The sequence below is a fragment of the Capricornis sumatraensis genome, chromosome 13 (genome assembly GCF_032405125.1).
Source record: "Capricornis sumatraensis isolate serow.1 chromosome 13, serow.2, whole genome shotgun sequence".
In the NCBI taxonomy this organism is placed as follows: domain Eukaryota; kingdom Metazoa; phylum Chordata; class Mammalia; order Artiodactyla; family Bovidae; genus Capricornis; species Capricornis sumatraensis.
Genome location: NC_091081.1, coordinates 68674639 through 68693391, shown reverse-complemented (window position 1 = coordinate 68693391; position 18753 = coordinate 68674639). Strand labels below are relative to the sequence as shown.

At 39.7% G+C, this 18753-nt stretch overlaps 1 protein-coding gene across 1 annotated transcript; it reads right to left on the bottom strand.

Annotated features, from left to right (window-relative positions):
• Positions 1–1203: 1203 nt before the first annotated feature.
• Positions 1204–17986, bottom strand: LTV1 (LTV1 ribosome biogenesis factor). Its single transcript, XM_068985154.1, has 11 exons — positions 17838–17986; positions 16715–16846; positions 15680–15853; positions 9921–10008; positions 7108–7249; positions 6512–6764; positions 4378–4505; positions 3352–3491; positions 2562–2614; positions 2172–2372; positions 1204–2041 (listed from the first exon to the last, which is right to left on the bottom strand). The coding sequence occupies exons 1-11, from the start codon at positions 17838–17840 to the stop codon at positions 1931–1933; spliced, it is 1425 nt and encodes a 474-aa protein (XP_068841255.1). The 5' UTR covers positions 17841–17986; the 3' UTR covers positions 1204–1930.
• Positions 17987–18753: the final 767 nt, after the last annotated feature.

Below are 18753 nucleotides of genomic sequence, written 5' to 3'. Positions count from 1 at the left end.
CATGGTCAGGGAAAAGTTTATGGGGTAGGTGACAACTGAGCATCACCCTTAAGGAAGATTTATTTACAGTTAAGGGCACTTCAGAGGGAACAGCAAGTACCAAGATTCTCATTTCAAGTGATACTTATCGCACAATGACTTGACATTGCTGGTCATATTTTGTTGCACACACCCTGCCCCCTTGGACAATGCTGTCCTTGAAGGTGAAACTCCCTTATTACTTAGGACACCATATATTTAAACACAGAGCTGAAGTTTCCAACCACTGTTTATACATGACTCACATCATAAATATTCCAAAAAGTTATGAACTTATGTTCCTGATTAAAATCAAGATCTTTATATTTGGAAGATAATCTGCCCAAATCACAATGTTTCTCAGGAAGACTAATGGCTTTTAGTCACATTCTCCTAACTGCAAAATATATAACATGTTGACTTAAAACCATTTGAGTCAGGTGTGGTAAAATTAGAAGGTCCACAGATGAAGTGTGAACACCACCAAGTCAAAGTAACATTCCACATCTTGTTAAGATTCTTGTGGTTTAAAAAACCTCCAAATGAGATAGCTACCAAAATATATGGTCATCTCTTTAGGCTTTAGTACATTCCCAAAACAAATATAAATCATCATCTGGCCCTTTGCTTCTACAGGTTGGCATTTAAATTCATGCTCTCCAGTTTTCTACTTCTGTAACAACAAGCTCTTCAGCCAATTTTTTTTTGTATCAATGTCAGTAGAGCACCTAATGCTACTGTTTTCCACAACTCTTTTTAAATTCTACAGTAATTACTTAAGATTTAGAATACATAACATACAGAGAAAGGTAACACCTATCAGCTTAGGAAAAGCCACAATCAAATTACAGATGAAGGCACTTCCTAATAATTTAGATATCAAATATAGCTTACCTGCTAAGAATGGTTGGGCCCCAGCCATTCTGTACCCTGCTCAGACCAACAGTGTCCAGATTTTTTTTTTCAGAACAGTCCAGTTAACAAAGCATTAGTCACAGACACATGAACAAGGATCACTAACAACTTGTCTGTTGCAAGAAAGTCACACTTACCAAATAATTAACAATTGTGATGGTATCATTGCTTGAGCCTTGAAAAAGTTAAAAAAAAAATCTCACCAAAAGACCGGGAGTTTTTTCAACTATGTATTTTAATCAGTATGAATGGTTCCAAGCATTAAATAATACTGAAAAGACAAGCTCTCTAGTTTGAACTTAAGTAAATATTTCTGATTTTGAGCCAGGTACTCACTGAAGCCAAGGAAGTTTTCTTGATTATTTCTTGTTTCCTGTCTTCACTGTTCCTAAATTCCAAAAACAAGTCAGCCAGTAACTGAGTCCCAATGACCTTGATATTGTTTTACCACCCTTTTGAAATAACCCTTTGCATACAGCAATGGGAAATTTAGCTTCCAACCAGTGGAACCTTCTCAAGGAAGCTCTTCTTGCCACTATTGTTTCAAATTTGAATTTTTAACTGGGTTACTTTTCAACATACAGGAAATCAAACCACTTAAGTCTTGAAAAGGAGTGGAAAGCTTTCAAAGAAATATTTGAGAACATCTGCAAAAGGCAACTGGGACAACTGTACAAATAAATGAAGAATAAATCAATTTCATTTAAGCTACGAAGATATTTTTCCTTTAATTTATCCAAACATTTCATGTCCACTGTTATTTATTTAAGCAAATTTAAGCCCATATTAAATTTTAAAATATTACCATATTTACAAGACAGTTGGCAGAGAAAACCTGATGATATAAATACAAATACTGTACTGTTTTTTGTTTTTTAAAAAATACCTGCCAATAAAAATGGCAGACTGAACAGTTTTCTCTCTTTGAAGATCCTCGTTCATTTTTTAATGTTTAAGTCCCTAATGGGGAAAGCACCTTATCTTAAATGTTCCACTATCATAGCTTTAGACCCTCAACATTCTTCTTCAAGTTCAGCAGCTCTTTTTCCTGCCTTCTTTTCTCCAGTTTGAAGGCTAATTTGTTAGCTTTCTTCTCCACTCTCCGTTCCTGTGCAAGAAAATGTTCATGTTACTCAGATCTTCACACTGATGTAGACTAACTTTACAAAAGAAACTCCCCGTGAGCATACCTGCGCCGCCCCAGCTCTTTCTGAATCTCACATCTGAGACTAGTTTACCTTGCGCTCTTCTTTGATAGCTTGCTTTCGTGCTCTTTTGTCCTCCTTGCTTTCACTTTTAGAACGTGGTTGGGTTGACATCTTAGGGAGATCACTGTTATTAATCATCTGCATTCGTTCAACTTGCTTTGCTGTGAGTCCTTTCTTAGGTAAGACATTGAGAGGTATTCCTGTTTTAGAAGATAGTTGGATTTGTTTGGGCTGAAAGAAAGATAAAACGGAAATCGGGCTCTTTTCCACTCCTACTAAAAAACAGCTCACTAATGGCACATTTTGTTGCTTTTCACAATGGTGTTGAAAGCCACAAAGAGGTAAAGCCCTGAGAAAATAATCTGTACACTCCAGTTCCTACACTGCATACTTCAAATAGCTCAGAACACTATGCCTTACCTTTGGTTGATATTTGATAAGCTGTGGATGGTTATATAAATTTGAGTATGTACCTTAAAAAAAAAAACACACACAAAAATCATGTATTAACAAGTCCACTTTCAGTTCAGCGAAAACATTACTGAGTTCCTCCTATATTCTTTAGTGTTTTCACAGTTCAAAATAACAATTGTGTCTGCTACATTTTTAAATATTTCGATTTGCAACTAAGAAACTCCAGTACTTTGGCCACCTCATGCAAAAAGTTGACTCATTGGAAAAGACTCTGATGCTGGGAGGGATTGGGGGCAGGAGGAGAAGGGGACGACAGAGGATGAGATGGCTGGATGGCATCACTGACTCGATGGACGTGAGTCTGAGTGAACTCCGGGAGTTGGTGATGGACAGGGAGGCCTGGCGTGCTGTGATTCATGGGGTCGCAAAGAGTCGGACACAACTGAGCGACTGACTGAACTGAACTGAAATGAACATTCACTGAAAGGACTGATGCTGAAGCTCCAAATCTTTGGCCACCTGATGTGAAGAGCCAATTCACTAGAAAAGATCCTGATGCTGGGAAACACTGAGGACAGGAGTTTGAGCAAACTGCGAGAGAGAGTGAGGGTTCAGGGAAACCTGGTGTGCTGCAGTTCCATGGGGTCGCAAAAGAGTCAGACACCACTTACTGACTGAACAAAAACAAACTGAAATATTTTCCCAAAATATGTACTTTTCCAAAAAGTCAATGTATTCAGTACTTTAAAATTATTACCGTACTTTCAGCAGTAAAACAGATACTTAAGATACTTACTACAAATAGATTCACAATCCCACTTTTCTTTGGCTTCTTCAAGAACTACAGTAACGATCTCTTCCTCCTCAGACCCATCTAGCTCATTCACTGGCAGGTCCTGATCCTCGAAGGGTTCAAGAGTATTCAGTTTTACACAACTTTCGGTTGAGTTTTCCAAAATGAAGATAGAGGAGGGGAAAAAAATACCACTTATTATTACACTATATGTTACTGAAACTGCACTAAAGAGCTAAGGAAACAACAGCCTTTTTTCACATTCACAAACTCATCTGCCCCATCTGTTACTTCCTGTCACAATTAGCTCTATCCAGCCTTGCCTTTCCCCTGTCATTCTGCTGACAGGAAGGAAAAACCTATCTGTATCTTTACACAGTTTTAGCACATTAAACAAGATGGAAGTTTTCCTATATAACATTATCTTTTTCAAAGCCTTGAAAAGCATTAGCCCATCTGTCTCATCAAAGTATTCAAGTAACTCAAAAAATGTAACCCTTGTCCTGCACTGGGATCTACATATGATAGTCATCAGGCAACACAGACCTTTTGAGCAGATGTAAACACCTCATTAGTTTCTCTCAGAGAAATCACCTTGATGTGGGTGATGATTTACCAAACGTTCAGCTAGAAAGTTATGCTAATCAGGTTGAAGAGACAAACTCTGATCTACTTCTCAGAACACCTTTTCATGAAGATGAAGAGTATATATACTGAGAAGTCAGAATGATTCTTCAGCCGAAGAGACTAGAAGCACCATGTCCTCCAAGTGTATGTGACCTTGTACTTTAATCCTGTTATTCCATCATGACTCAGGTCAAAGCTACAGAAAGTGGCTCTCAGTGTTTCCACTTACTGTTATATTCGGCTTCAGGACTCTTAATAGCAAAATACGAGCGAAAGGTTAGGGAAAATGTATTAATTTCAAAATACGGATTCTGACTGAGTAATTTTTGAGATTTTGCTGTGTGATTACAGACTTTATTTGAAAATGAAAACAAGCAAGAAGTCAAAGAAAAGTCACCATACTTCTCTGCCTTCTCTTTATAGTAGTCATTCAAAACTTCCTCTAAGCGATTGCTGTCTACTTGAATGGAACCTTCCAATTCAGCATTATCCAGAGCTCCAATTTCATCATCATCATATTGCTCATAAAACTTGAATGTAAAGAGAAAACATAACATGAAAAGTGAATGTAAAGACTATAGCATTTAAATGTTAATTTTACATTTTACTCCTGTACAGTATTTAAGCACTACCATGAGATCAACTAATCAAGTATTAGGAGAGATTTAGCACCATAATAATATGATGTGGAAGACATTCTACTCAGCATTCTAAAACTGACATCAAGACTGAAAATAGGCTTTCATTTAACATGAAAATGACCACTGATAAAAAAACACCTACACAATGGGAGAAAATATTTGGAAATGTTAAGACCGTTAAAAGGTTAATACCCAATATACATAAACAGTTCATAAAACTCAACACCAAAAAAAAAAAAAAGAGCCCAAATAATCTGATTAAAAATGGGCAGAAGACATAAACTGACATTATTCCAAAGAGGAAATGCAGATGGTCAACAGGCCATAAAAGATGTTCAAAACTGCCAATTAGCAGGGAAATGCAAACCAAACTACAATGTGGTATCACCTCACACCTGTTTGAATGGCTATCAGAAACAACAAAAATAACAAATACTGGTGAGGATGTGGAGAAAAGGGAATCCTTGTACACTGTTGGTAGGAATGCAAATAGGTGTAGCCAATGTAGAAAACACTATGTAAGCTTCTCAAAAAACTAAACCAGAATTACCATATGACCCAGCAATTCCACTTCAGGGTATATATTTGAAAGAAACAAAAACACTAACTTGGAAAGATATGTGTATCCCAATGTTCATAGAAGCACTATTTATAATAGCTAAGGCACAAAAGGAACCTAAGCACCCATCAACAGATGAATAAAGATGTGGTATGTGTATACACATGTATAAACACACACACACAAGAATACTACTCAGACATAAAAAAGAATGAAATTTTGCCATCTGCAGCAACATGGATGGACTTGAAGGGTACTATGCTAAGCGAAAGACAAATAGTGTATGATATTGCTTATATGCAGAAGCTAAGAAAATGCAATCAATTAGTGAATACAAAAAAGACTCAATATGGAGTACAAACTAGTGGTTACCAGTGGAGAGGGAAGGGACGAGGGGCAAAATAGGGGCAAATTAAGATGCATAAAAACTATTAGGTATAAAATAAGGACATACTGTACAATAGCCAATATTTTACAACTATAAATATTTTATAATAAATATAAATGGAATATAATCTTTAAAACTGTGAACCACTATACTGTATACCTGTTATTTATATAACATTGTACCTCAACTATAATTTAATTTTTAAAAAGAAAGGCAGTTATTCTGTTCAGCTTGAACAAATCCTAGGCAGAAATCTTTACCTCAGAATATTTCAGATACTTCCATATTCACTGATTATGCAAGCTAATAGATTGTGTAAATAAATGGTGTTAATGCACAAATTTCACTCTTTGTTTAGATGATATTTACTGTATTATTCAAATGCTGTAAACACTGTCAGGGTTTGTAAAAGAATTAAGCAAGAGGTGATGTAACTCCTGAAAAGTGAGGTTATTAATAACAGTTTGCCTATTTCTTGGAGAAAAGAGGGAAATGAATACTCACTGAAAAGACAAAGTTAGAACCTTTATCTTAGGTATTCCTTGAAGGAATTTATTCATCATTTATTTAACAGTCTGAACTCCTGCCATATGCCAGATTCCATATTGGTCTTGGGATATAACAGTAAGAAAAACACTCAAAAAAAAAAAAGAAAAGGGAAAAAAAATGCAATTGTGTTTATGCCCTGGCCAATGCTTGAAGATAACATACTCTTAGAGATTAGGATCAGAGAGGTTCAGAATCAAATTATCAGATTCTACGAGGAATGTCAGGTTTGATCAGTCACTTTCTGACTTAAACATATTCTTTCCAGAATGAAAACTGGGGCCATTTTATGATCTGTTATTAAAAGACATGGTCTAACAATGAAAGTTCTAGCTTTGGGTTCCAATGCCATAATGTATACTAGGAATTGGTGTTAAAAGGCTCCCCATTTGGAAACCTTACCTTTTCAAACCTCTCATCATGTAGGGTCAGCTGTTCATTCCTCCTCATGACTGAGGACGTCAAGGAATACTCAGTAAAGCGACTTTTTGTTTCCTCTTCCCAGAAGAAGTGATTTTCTACAGCCCCAAGAGGTTTGCCAGGGGCAGACAGATCCTCATCTGATGAGCCTGCATGGTCGTATCTACCGTCATCACCACCTCCTTCCTCATCACCCACATCTTCCCACTCACTGTCATCTTCGGCCTCAGATTTCCTAAAGTCAGAGCCATAAGTTAACTGTCAAAGCAACTTGAAAAACAACAGAACCAAATGACTTTACACAAGTAAAATTTGAGGGTATTTCAGGCAGGATGCTTGTTTAGGCAAGAACAGCTGTGCTGTTTGACCTGTATGATTTGGTTGGAAAAGTAATGAACTAGCAATCAAGCGACTTGGACTTTAGCCCCATCTATTGATGGCTTGTAGGGACCTCAAGTCCTAAAATGAGAAGACTCAGACTGAATGCTCTCAAAGGTCTCTTCCAGCTATAACTAATGGTTATCGTCCTACGGAAGCAACAGTCAGGGCATTCCTGCTTCAAAACAAACCACACGTACTGTATCTCCATTCCCTCTTCCTCTTCTGTTGGCTTACTGGCCTGAAGAATGAAATCATCTTCAAGTAAATTATCCGGATTATCAAAATCAAAATCATCATCAAGAGCTGCAACAATGTCAGGATCAAAATCTAACCGAGGTCCTAGAAGAAAAACAAAAATTGAGCAGTAATTCCCAAGAAAGCACGATTCACTCACTTAACTAATATAATTCGGCAGCTATTACATGCCTGACTCTACATACTAAAAAACAGTGACTAAAATTTTTAAAAGTTCAGGAATAACAACATAACTGCAAGAAAATTTAAAAAAGAAAAAGTCCCTCTGGTTCGAATACCCACTGGTAAAACACAGATCTAAAATATTAAGCTTTGTCTATTTAGCAAAATTCAAAGCCTTTACCCGCAGGAAAAAATTAGGCTTTAAGTTCACCTGTTAGAGGAAAAATTATTAGGCTGGTACAAAAGTAGTTGTGGTTTTGGACTGTGAATTTTACATCATTATAACTAGGCTCAAACACATCTTTATTAATCAAGGTAGGAACCATTATAATCAACACATTTTTGCTAATGAGAAATAAGCTTATTCCTAGAGTGTAAAAATCCATGATTCAGGATTCAGTGAACTCTCAGAAAGCATTTTCTACATCCTATTGGTTGTGGAAGTATTTTCCCTGCAAAGTTGTTGAAATGCTTGAAGAAGTGGTAGTCAGTTGGCGAGAGGTCAAGCAAATATGGCATATGAAGTACAACTTTGTAGCCCAATTCATTCAGCTTCTGAAGTGTTGGTTGTGTGATGTGGGATCAAGTGTTGCTGTGGAGAACCAGGCCCATTATGTGACCAATACTGGCTGTAGGCTTTGCATTTTTTTGTGTATCTCATTGATTTGCTGAGCATACTTCTCAGCTGTAATGGTTTTGGTGGGATTCAGAAAGCTGCAGTGGATCAGGCCAGCAGCAGACCACCAAAGAGTGATCATGACCTTTTTTTGGGTGCAAGTTTGACTTTGGGAATTGCTTTGGAGCTTCTCCATTCAACCACAGAGCTGGTCATCCCCAGCTGTTGTATCAAATCCACTTTTACACTGTATGTCACAATCTGATCAAGAAATGGTTCATTGCTGCATACAATAAAAGACATTTCAAAATGATTTTTTTGAGTTTTAGTCAGCTCACAAGGCACCCACTTATCAAGCCTTTTCACCTTTCCAATTTGCTTCAAATGTCGAATGACAGTAGAATGGTTAACACCGAGTTCTTGGCAACTTCTTGTGGAGCTGTAAGAGGAATCAGCTGTGATGGTTGCTCTCAATTGGTCACTATCAACTTTCTCTCATCGGCCACTATGCTCCCTCATCTTCAAGGCTCTCGTCTCCTTTGCAAAACTTCTTGAACTACTACTGCACTATAAGTTTCTTAGCAGTTCCTGGGCCTAATGAGTAGCTGATGTTGTGAATTGTCTCCACTGCTTTATGACCATGACCCAGTTTTGAACTCAAAAAAAAAAAAAAATTGCTCAAATTTGCTTTTTGTCTAACATCATTTCTACAGTCTAAAATAAACATGAAATGAACAGCAAGTAATAAGTCATTAGTAAAAAAACACATAAAGCAGGAAATGCACATTAAAATGATGTATAACATAACCACTTTTGCTAAAGAATGGATTCCCATATCAAAGGGCAAAGTTCAATAATGCAAATCACAATTACTTTTGCACCAACCTAACAAGTATCTGTAGCCTGTGAAACTCCTGTCTTTTCAGACTTTTTGTCTTTTTAGGCTATGAGATTTTATCAAATCCCAACCTGTTTCTTTGGCTGTGTTCTTCTATATGTAAAAATATTAGTCCTAGAAACACTTTCTAGTTCAAACCTGTAAACTGACATGGCTTTCAACACCCTTCACAGACTGGCCATTACTTGACCTCCAGCCTTGTTTCACATTAACCCTTACCCTTCCTTCCAGGCCTACTACAGATAAAAGGTGTGCAGATTCCTATATTTATGCTTTTTCTTGGAGTATCCTCTCTTCCTCACCCCACCTCCATCTACCTACTTAAGTTCTACCTAAGACATCAATCACGACATCTTCGGGGCTTTACAACAATTCATTCATTTGTACTATGATTGTAATTTCCCATTCTTTGTCTATCTCTCCCAGCTGATGATAATTAAGAGGTCAGAGACAATGTTTTTTTCTGATTTAACCCAAACTCGGTCATAGTGCAACTAAAAAATTTGCAGAATGGATTAAATGAATGAATGACACATGGCAAGTGTTGGTCAATAATTAAGGCAGTTTAGTAAGAAATATCAAACACCACATCTGTGGACTTCTGTTTGTTCATTTTAGTCCTGGTACTGCAAAAAAGAACCCAAACATTATTAAATTTTGGTGTATCTAGAATAAACGGTAAGATGGACTTCTATAAAATACTTCTCTACACTCCTGGGATAAATTCTGAACGCAAACAGATTAAGTATTTCCATGACTGCACGACATGAATGTAAGGCTGAGTTATCACTGTTTCCTTTGTGAGAGGTTAGGTCAAGGCTAAAATTCCCCTACTAGATCACCAAAAATAATTTTCCCACTTTTCTCTCCAAATAGGAACTTTAAAGATTAAGAATTTGATGGCAATAAAGAGACGCTGATCACAGTTACCCTTCCTAATTTAATGATTTCTAATCTGAATTCAAACACATCTCAATTGTTCCAACACTTTATCAGGTACAGAAAAACTTTGTATCATTACTATATGTTGCTTTTTGTAAAATAAAGCTCTGTCCAGTTGAAGTTAAAATTATACATACCTGAAACAGGAGCTGCTTTATTTAACAATCCAACATCTTCCTCAAACTCTGATGCAAACACTGAGGAAGGCAATTTAATTCCACTGGTCTTGAAAAATAAATTATGCAATGGTTAGATTTAGGAATACTTTTGAACTACTAAGAGTTGAAGTGCCCCCCAAATTCATGTCCATCCAGTTCAGAAAGTGACCTGGTTTGGAACCAGGTTCCTCACAGGTGTAATTAGTTAAGATGAGATGATACTGGATGATGGTGTGTCCTTATACGGCCACGTGAAGACAATAAGACACAAGGGAGAAAGGCGTATGAAGATGGAGGAAGACTGGAGTGCTATACCTAGGCAACAGAAAACTAAGGATTGCTGGCAACTACCAGAAACCAGGAGACAGGCACAGAAAGATTCTTCCTGTGAGGCCCTGGAGAAGGAACAACCTTCCAAAAGCTTGCTTTCAGACTTCTTGTGACAGAATACATCCCCGTTGTTTTAAGCCACCCAGTGGTAATATGTGGTAATTTGTTACGGCAATTCTACTAACATAACCATATTCTGCATTGTCTCACTTATACTCCAGTTACCAATTTTGAACATGCATATCCCCATCATCTCAAAAGCAACTTCCTTGTAATACTTCACAAAACTTAATCTAGTATATCACTTCACTTAATCCTATCGACTCCATGAGTTGTCAGCATGTTTTAGTCAAACACAAGCTATGAAATGTTAAATGGCATGACTGCCTGAGACTAGTTAAGTCAGGTTTGGGGGATTCAAATCACAATGCCACTCTTCAAATTTCAAAACAAAATTAGTCTCCTCCTACCTAAACCAGAGGTAATGTCCTCAGCTCTGGTATTGGCACAACTTTTCTCTGAATTGGCTGCTTAAATCCTAGGAAGATCATGTATCATTGTTACCCACTCACTGTTTTGAACTTCTGCATACAGTTACTTCACATCTATTTTCTGGGCACCATCTTACTCATGGCTAACCAGGGCACAGATGACAGTTAGATGTTGCTTCATCTACATCTAGTCCAATCTTTTATTCAGTTCAGTCGTTCAGTCGTGTCTGACTCTGAGATGCCATAAACTGTAGCATGCCAGGCTTCCCTGTCCATCACCAACTCCCAGAGTTTATTCAAACTCATGTCCATTGCAACAGCGATGCCATCCAACCATCTTATCCTCTGTCGTCCCCTTCTCCCACCTTCAATCGTTCCCAGCATCAGGGTCTTTTCAAATGAGTCAGTTCTTCACATCAGGTGGCCAAATTATTGGAATTTCAGCTTCAGCATCAGTCCTTCCAATGAACATTGAGGACTGATTTCCTTTAGGATGGACTGGTTGGATCTCCTTGCAGTCCAAGGGACTCTCAAGAATCTTCTCCAACACCACAGTTCAAAAGCATCAGTTCTTTGGCACTCAGCTTTCTTTATAGCCCAACTCTCACATCCATACGTGACTACTGGAAAAGCCATATCTTTGACTAGTCAGATCTTTGCTGGCAAAGCAATGTCTCTGCTTTTGAATATGCTGTCTAGGTTGGTCATAGCTTTCCTTCCAAGAAGCAAGCGTCTTTTAATTTCACGGCTGCAGTCACCATCTGCAGTGATTTTGGAGCCCCCCAAAATAAAGTCTGTCACTATTTCCACTGTTTCCCCATCTATCTGCCATGAAGTGATGGGACCAGATGCCATTAGTTTTCTGAATGCTGAATTTCAAGCCAACTTTTCACTCTTCTCTTTCACTTTCATCAAGCGGTCTTTAGTTTTTTGTTTTCTGCCGTAAGGGTGATGTCATCTGCATATCTGAGGTTATTGATATTTCTTCCAGTAATCTTGATTCCAGCCTGTACTTCATCCAGCCCAGCGTTTCTCATGATGTACTCTGCATATAAGTTAAATAAGCACGATGACAATATACAGCCTTGACATACTCCTTTCCCTATCTGGAACCAGTCTGTTGTTCCATGTCCAGTTCCAACTGTTGCTTCTTGACCTGCATACAGATTTCTCAAGAGGAAGGTCAGGTGGTCTGGTATTCCCATCTCTTTCAGAATTTTCCAATTTGTTGTAATCCACATAGTCAAAGGCTATTACTGCCAGATTAAAACTGCTTGTCTACTCTATGTGTCCAGATTCCTTACTGTTACTCAGTAATGGAACCTCCACATAAAATCAAGTCCAGTTCCTTACATCATGGACTAATTCAAAGTAATTTATGGAGCACACATGTGCTAGACACAATGACCCACAATACTACCTCATGTCCCTTCTTTCTGAATGCAATGATCCTTCTTTCTTCACTAGAATCCACCCTTTTTAGTGGCCAGCTCAGTTTCTTTGTTCTCCATGAAGCTCTTCCTGATTACTGTTCTGGAACTTTACTGTGTCAACTCTCTCATTCTGTACACCATACAATCTACTTCAGCATGGGCTGGCACATTTTTTCTGACTGGTCTCTAAGCTTTAGTTTCATATTTTCAACCACACAGTTGATAATGTAAGAATCACTACAATGTGTTCTTGGACCTCAAAACTGTCCCATCCTCAGTCAAGGAGCAGGCAGGAAGCCAAGTTGCACACTCTCACCGGCTCACAGACAGAGCCTGCTGAAAGCCACTGAAGAGCACGAGGGCCTATCTAGTAAGCTCCTAGGGCTTCTAAAGAGTTTTTTCAGGCGCATAAACATGGGCAAAGATATGGCTTTCTGCTGTAGAATCCTATTTCTTAAAAGATTTACTGAGATATGGTTCACATATTACACAGTTCAGCCATTTAAAGGGCATAATTTAATAATTTTGGTACATATTACAACAACTTTTTTAAAACTGTGGTAAAATATGTACTTTTAAAACACTTTGAGATTATCTATCCTTGGACTCTGGGGTTAAAAAGAGGAAGATCAGCTTGTGCTCAATGAATTACCTTTGGAGAAAAGAATCACATATATAGAGTTTAGACAGTAATTACATTTTGAATAAAGGCCTGTCACTTTTTTAGTGGTTGCAACGATTCTGAATTGCTCTCTGCTGTGACAGCACCTGCTTTGCTTCATGAAAAATTCAGGGACTGATCACACATTACTAATTTCTTCACTGCCTTTCTGTACTGCTTTACTTTCTATTTTTAGGGCATATTCAGTACTCCTGGTTTACTCACTTTGGTGGTTTGTTACACGTTACAGCTGAAGAAACACATGGGACCCATCCATATTTTTGCATCATGCTACTGAAAACCAATGGCACTTGTTTTTCCAACAAAATCCACATATCCTTATAAATATCACTGAAGTGCCCTTCAATAGTCAGTCTGTTAGAAGAGTTAATTAGATAGTGGTTACTTTTATCCAAAATGAATTAAACAATCTTTTACTGGCCAATACAATTTAGCCAGAAGAATGTTAGGACTTCATAAGAATACACAGAAGAACTGTACAAAAAAGATCTTCAAGACCCAGATAGTCACGATGGTGTGATCACTCATCTAGAGCCAGACATCCTGGAATGTGAAGTCAAGTGGGCCTTAGAAAGCATCACTACGAACAAAGCTAGTGGAGGTGATGGAATTCCAGTTGAGCATTTCAAATCCTGAAAGATGATGCTGTGAAAGTGCTGCACTCAATATGCCAGCACATTTGGAAAACTCAGCAGTGGCCACAGGACTGGAAAAGGTCAGTTTTCATTCTAATCCCAAAGAAAGGCAATGCCAAAGAATGCTCAAACTACTGCACAACTGCACTCATCTCACATGCTAGTAAAGTAATGCTCAAAATTCTCCAAGCCAGACTTCAGCAGTATGTGAACCATGAACTCCCAGATGTTCAAGCTGGTTTTAGAAAAGGAAGAGGAACCGGAGATGAAATTGCCAACATCCGCTGGATCATGGAAAAATCAAGAGAGTTCCAGAAAAACATCTATTTCTGCTTTATTGACTATGCCAAAGCCTTTGACTGTGTGGATCACAATAAACTGTGGAAAATTCTGAGAGATGGGAATATCAGACCACCTGACCTACCTCTTGAGAAACCTATATGTAGGTCAGGAAGCAACAGTTAGAACTGGACATGGAACAACAGACTGGTTCCAAATAGGAAAAGAAGTACATCCAGGCTGTATATTGTCACCCAGTTTATTTAACTTATATGCAGAGTACATCATGAAAAACACTGGGCTGGAAGAAGCAGAAGCTGGAATCAAGATTGCCGGGAGAAATATCAATCACCTCAGATATGCAGATGACACCACCCTTATGGCAGAAAGTGAAGAGGAACTAAAAAGCCTCTTGATGAAAGTGAAAGAGGAGAGTGAAAAAGTTGGCTTAAAGCTCAACATTCAGAAAACGAAGATCATGGCATCTGGTCCCATCACTTCATAGGAAATAGATGGGGAAACAGTGTCAGACTTTATTTTTTGGGGCTCCAAAATCACTGCAGATGGTGACTGCAGCCATGAAATTAAAAGACACTTACTCCTTGGAAGCAAAGTTATGACCAACCTAGATAGCATATTGAAAAGCAGAGACATTACTTTGCCAACAAAGGTCCGTCTAGTCAAGCCTATGGTTTTCCCAGTGGTTATGTATGAATGTGAGAGTGGACTGTGAAGAAAGCTGAGCGCCGAAGAATTGATGCTTTTGAACTGTGGTGTTGGAGAAGACTCTTGAGAGTCCCTTGGACTGCAAGGAGATCCAACCAGTCCATCCTAAAGGAGATCAGTCCTGGGTGTTCACTGAAGGACTGATGCTGAAGCTGAAACTCCAATACTTTGGCCACCTCATGCGAAGAGGTGACTCATTGGAAAAGACCCTGATGCTGGGAGGGATTGGGGGCAGGAGGAGAAGGGGACAACAGAGGATGAGATATCTGGATGGCATCACCGACTCAATGGACATGAGTTTGGGTAAACTCCAGGAGTTGGTAATGGACAGGGGGGCCTGGTGTGCTGCGATTCATGGGGTTGCAAAGAGTCGGACATGACTGAACGATTGAACTAAAGTGAAAACGTTTATTACTTAGGATAAAGAAACTGAGCCACTTTCCCTCCTTTAATGGGTCATTGGAAGGAAATGAGTCAATAAGATACATATCCTACTCCAGATATAACAGGCTTGGGGAAGAAGGTGTAGAGAAATAGGTTCTGGTAAAGATGTGGTAATGGGGCATGTGGCCTCCCAAGAGAGCTACAACCTAGTGAGTGAATGATCAGGCGAACAGTTATTATTAATAACTCTTTGGTATAACATGCTGACGCCTAACCCTTTTGACTTTTCTTAAGCAACAAGTATGGACTGGAGGAGCTTATGATCACATCTTCCCCAAGGAAAAAGTCTAGACCATGGCAGGACTCGCGATGAGAAGCAGGGGAAATTGATGCTCTTTGTATCTCTCCTTTCTGTCTATAAGCCCAATATATTCGTCTTTTTTTTTTTAAGTGCCAAAAGTGATATAAAAGTTTCACAGGAAAATTTACTATACACTCATACTAAACTAAAAATAAGGACTTCCCTGGTAGTACAGTGGGTAAGAATCTGCCTGCCAATGCAGAGGACATGGGTTTGAATCCAGGTCTGGAAGATCCCACCTGCCAAGATCAGCTAAGCCCATGCTTAGAGCCCATGAGCACCAACTATTGAGCGCAGATTCAGTTCTCTAGCTGACATCAATTCTTGTCTCAAACAGTTACCTTGATTTAAAAGTGATGGTTTACTCACTCACGGCCCTTTACACACACTCACACTCAAATTGCTAAAAAGTCTTACTGAAGTTACTAAAGGCTCTTCTCTCCCATCTCCCCTGTAAGGTGCACCGAAGGTACTTGTGGGAATGAGCTCCGAGAGGCCAGACGGTTCCTTCAGGTGCTGCAGGTAGTCATAGTCATCATCAAAGAACACTCCATACTTCCTCTGCTCTGCTCGCCTTTCTTCATCTTTTATCTAGGGTAATAAACAAAATGGACATAGCACCTGTTCCAAGGATAAAACCCAGGAAACTTCCAATGAGCACAACTTTCAGAACATGGGGCAGATGACCCATGAACACTCTAGCTGATAGGAATGAGACAAAGACATCTTGACAAACTCAGGAAACACAGGATGCCACATAAAATTAAAATGGAATGAAAATAGTTCCTCCTTCCATTAGACACTTCTGTACAACAATTCAAGCCAAGAAACACACACACACTATTTTACCATGTTATGTGGAGAATTAAAAGACTAGGGAGCACTGAAAGGTAAGTACAATTTCCTGAATTTATATGCAAAGAAACTTCTCAAGGCATAACACCAATTGGCTTTACAACGAAGCTGAATATGCCTGGGTTCCCCAATACTTCCTTCCACATTACTCACACTTAACAAGTATACTCTGACTGATAATTACCAAATCAACCTCTTAAAAGCTCCCTTGCATATTCTAAAGCTAACTCATGAGTTTTATATTTCATGAGATGACCAGGAGGCAAAAATACAGTTTGTGGTTATGAAATGCCAATATCTCATGGAAAGCAAAGACTGAGCATATGGTTGTGCCCTAAATAACACCATAAAGCATTGTTGCTGATGGATTAGTAAATATTTTCCATTACTCTACAAGACTGCTCACTTAAACATCTCCAATAAAAATATTCTCTCAACAAAATAAACATGCATGCTGTAAAAATGAACATATTTACTGAGAATTAAATCACATATTTTGTTTCCCAGAAGATCAGTTATCTGAGAACAGCTGACTAATATAATTAAAAACAATCAACAATCCACCTACAAACTTACTGGCTATAGAAGAGGACCTACCTTCTGTGTAGGCAACAGAACCCTCTGGGGTGCAGTCTCATCTGCTGCTAAAGGATCTCTTTGGCTCCGGTGGACCAGGTGAAAAGACACAGCTTTCTTCTTCTCTATAAAGGGCTTTTTCTTCCTGTGAGGCTTCAAAGAAACAGAATCACAGTAATAAATCAGAACAACAACAAAAAACACCGATTATACCCCCCACAGGCATCTTCAATAAGTTATGGGAAGGATCAACAGATTGTCAAAACTTGCACTTTCAGGGCAGGCAACATCAACTATGTTAATAAAAACAACAACAACAACAACAAAGAAAAAACACTACCTTCCTTCAACAAACCTTTTTTGGGGAGGTACTCCGTGCCAAACCTAGTTACCGGTGCTGGGAATATGGCAATGGGAAAGTTAAAGTTCCTGTTCTCCACAGGCATATCACCGAGAACCGGGTTTCAGGTGAAGGCAAGCAAAACGAAACACAGGAATGGGTAACGACTCAACAGTAACTTTAAAGTGGGGGCTAACAGAAGGTCCCTGAGAGTCTGAACCAGAATGGGAGTCCACCACAGGAAAATCTGAGGAAGAGTTACAAGCAGGAGAAACACTTCCTGTACAAATTATTAAAACCATGACACAACAGCTGAAGTTGAAATACAGGATTCACCATCGTTCTACCTTCTCGTTTCACTGCTCAACCTCGAGTTTATAAACTGAAAGATCATTCCAGTTGAGTAGGCCCAATCTTAGAAGCTCGTCTTCCCCAGAGTAGACAGATGAGCAGACACCTGCCACTGCAAAGTCTGGAGAGACGAGCAAACCCCTCTCCGCCTGACGTCGCGAAGCACTGGGTGTCGCATCTGTGTGCTTTGTTATAGGTTTTTAGGCCTCTAGGAGGGTAAAGGGTAGGCCATCCTCTTCTGTCTACTCCACAGGCACGCTAGGCCGTAGAAGCCCCGCTCTAAACTGCAAACTATGCCCGCGGTGGTGAGGGTGACCCAAACCGGGACAATGGGCCAAAAGCCGCCTGCCTTTACCTTCGGACGTGCCATCCCAGTTCCAGGATGCAGAAGCCAATGGCTTAGGGGACCCAGCCTGGCCTCTGCCAAACCAGGGCGTCCCAACTCCTACTTACCATGCTTGCAGCCGCGCGGCGCTCACGCCAAACAGGGACGACAGCACTCTCCTAGTAGGACGGACGGTGACACGGTATCTCCCGAACGTCTCTGAGAATCAGCTCACCGCCCAGTCTTTAACTCCACTCCACATGTGCGGCTCCAGGAACCGGCTGGAAATCACTCAGCAGGCCGTGGAAACGGACCAATCGCCGAAAGGCTTAAGGATCACGACCGGAAATTACGCAAAGCTCACGCCGGCTCAAGGATCGCGAGAAGCTATTGGTGGGTGGGGCTGTTTCCACTCCCGGGAGGGCGGGGCTCTTCTGTCCGTAAATAAATCAGCTGGGGAAGGGAATTGTGGGCGCTTGTGTGAGATGAGGCGCGAAAGGGGGTCGCTGTTTATGGGAGAACTTGCTTTTATATCGCCCTCTGCTGAGAACAGAAGCCACGGATCTAGCATCCCCATTGACAGTTGTATTTCCTGACTATTCCTCGCCGTAAACAAGACAAACAGAACACACAAATAAACTACACAAAAGAAAGGTGGCCCCTCTCCTGGGTCCCCGACATCTCAAGTTCCCTTTTTGGGTGGGACGCAAAGCAACGGAGGAGCCTCAGTTCAGTCGCTCAGTCGTGTACTCTTTGCGACCCCATGGACTGCAGCACACCAGGCTTCCCTGTCCATCACCAACTCCCAGAGCTTACTCAAACTCATGTCCATGGAGTGGGCGATGCCATCCAACCATCTCATCCTCTGTCATCCTTTTCTCCTCCTGCCTTCACTCATTCCCAGCATCAGGGTCTTTTCACATGAGTCAGTTCTTCACATCAGGTGGCCAAAGTATTGAAGTTTCAACTTCAGCATCAGTCCTTCCAATGAATATTCAGGACTGATTTCCACTAGGATGGACTGGTTTGATCTCCTTGCAGTCC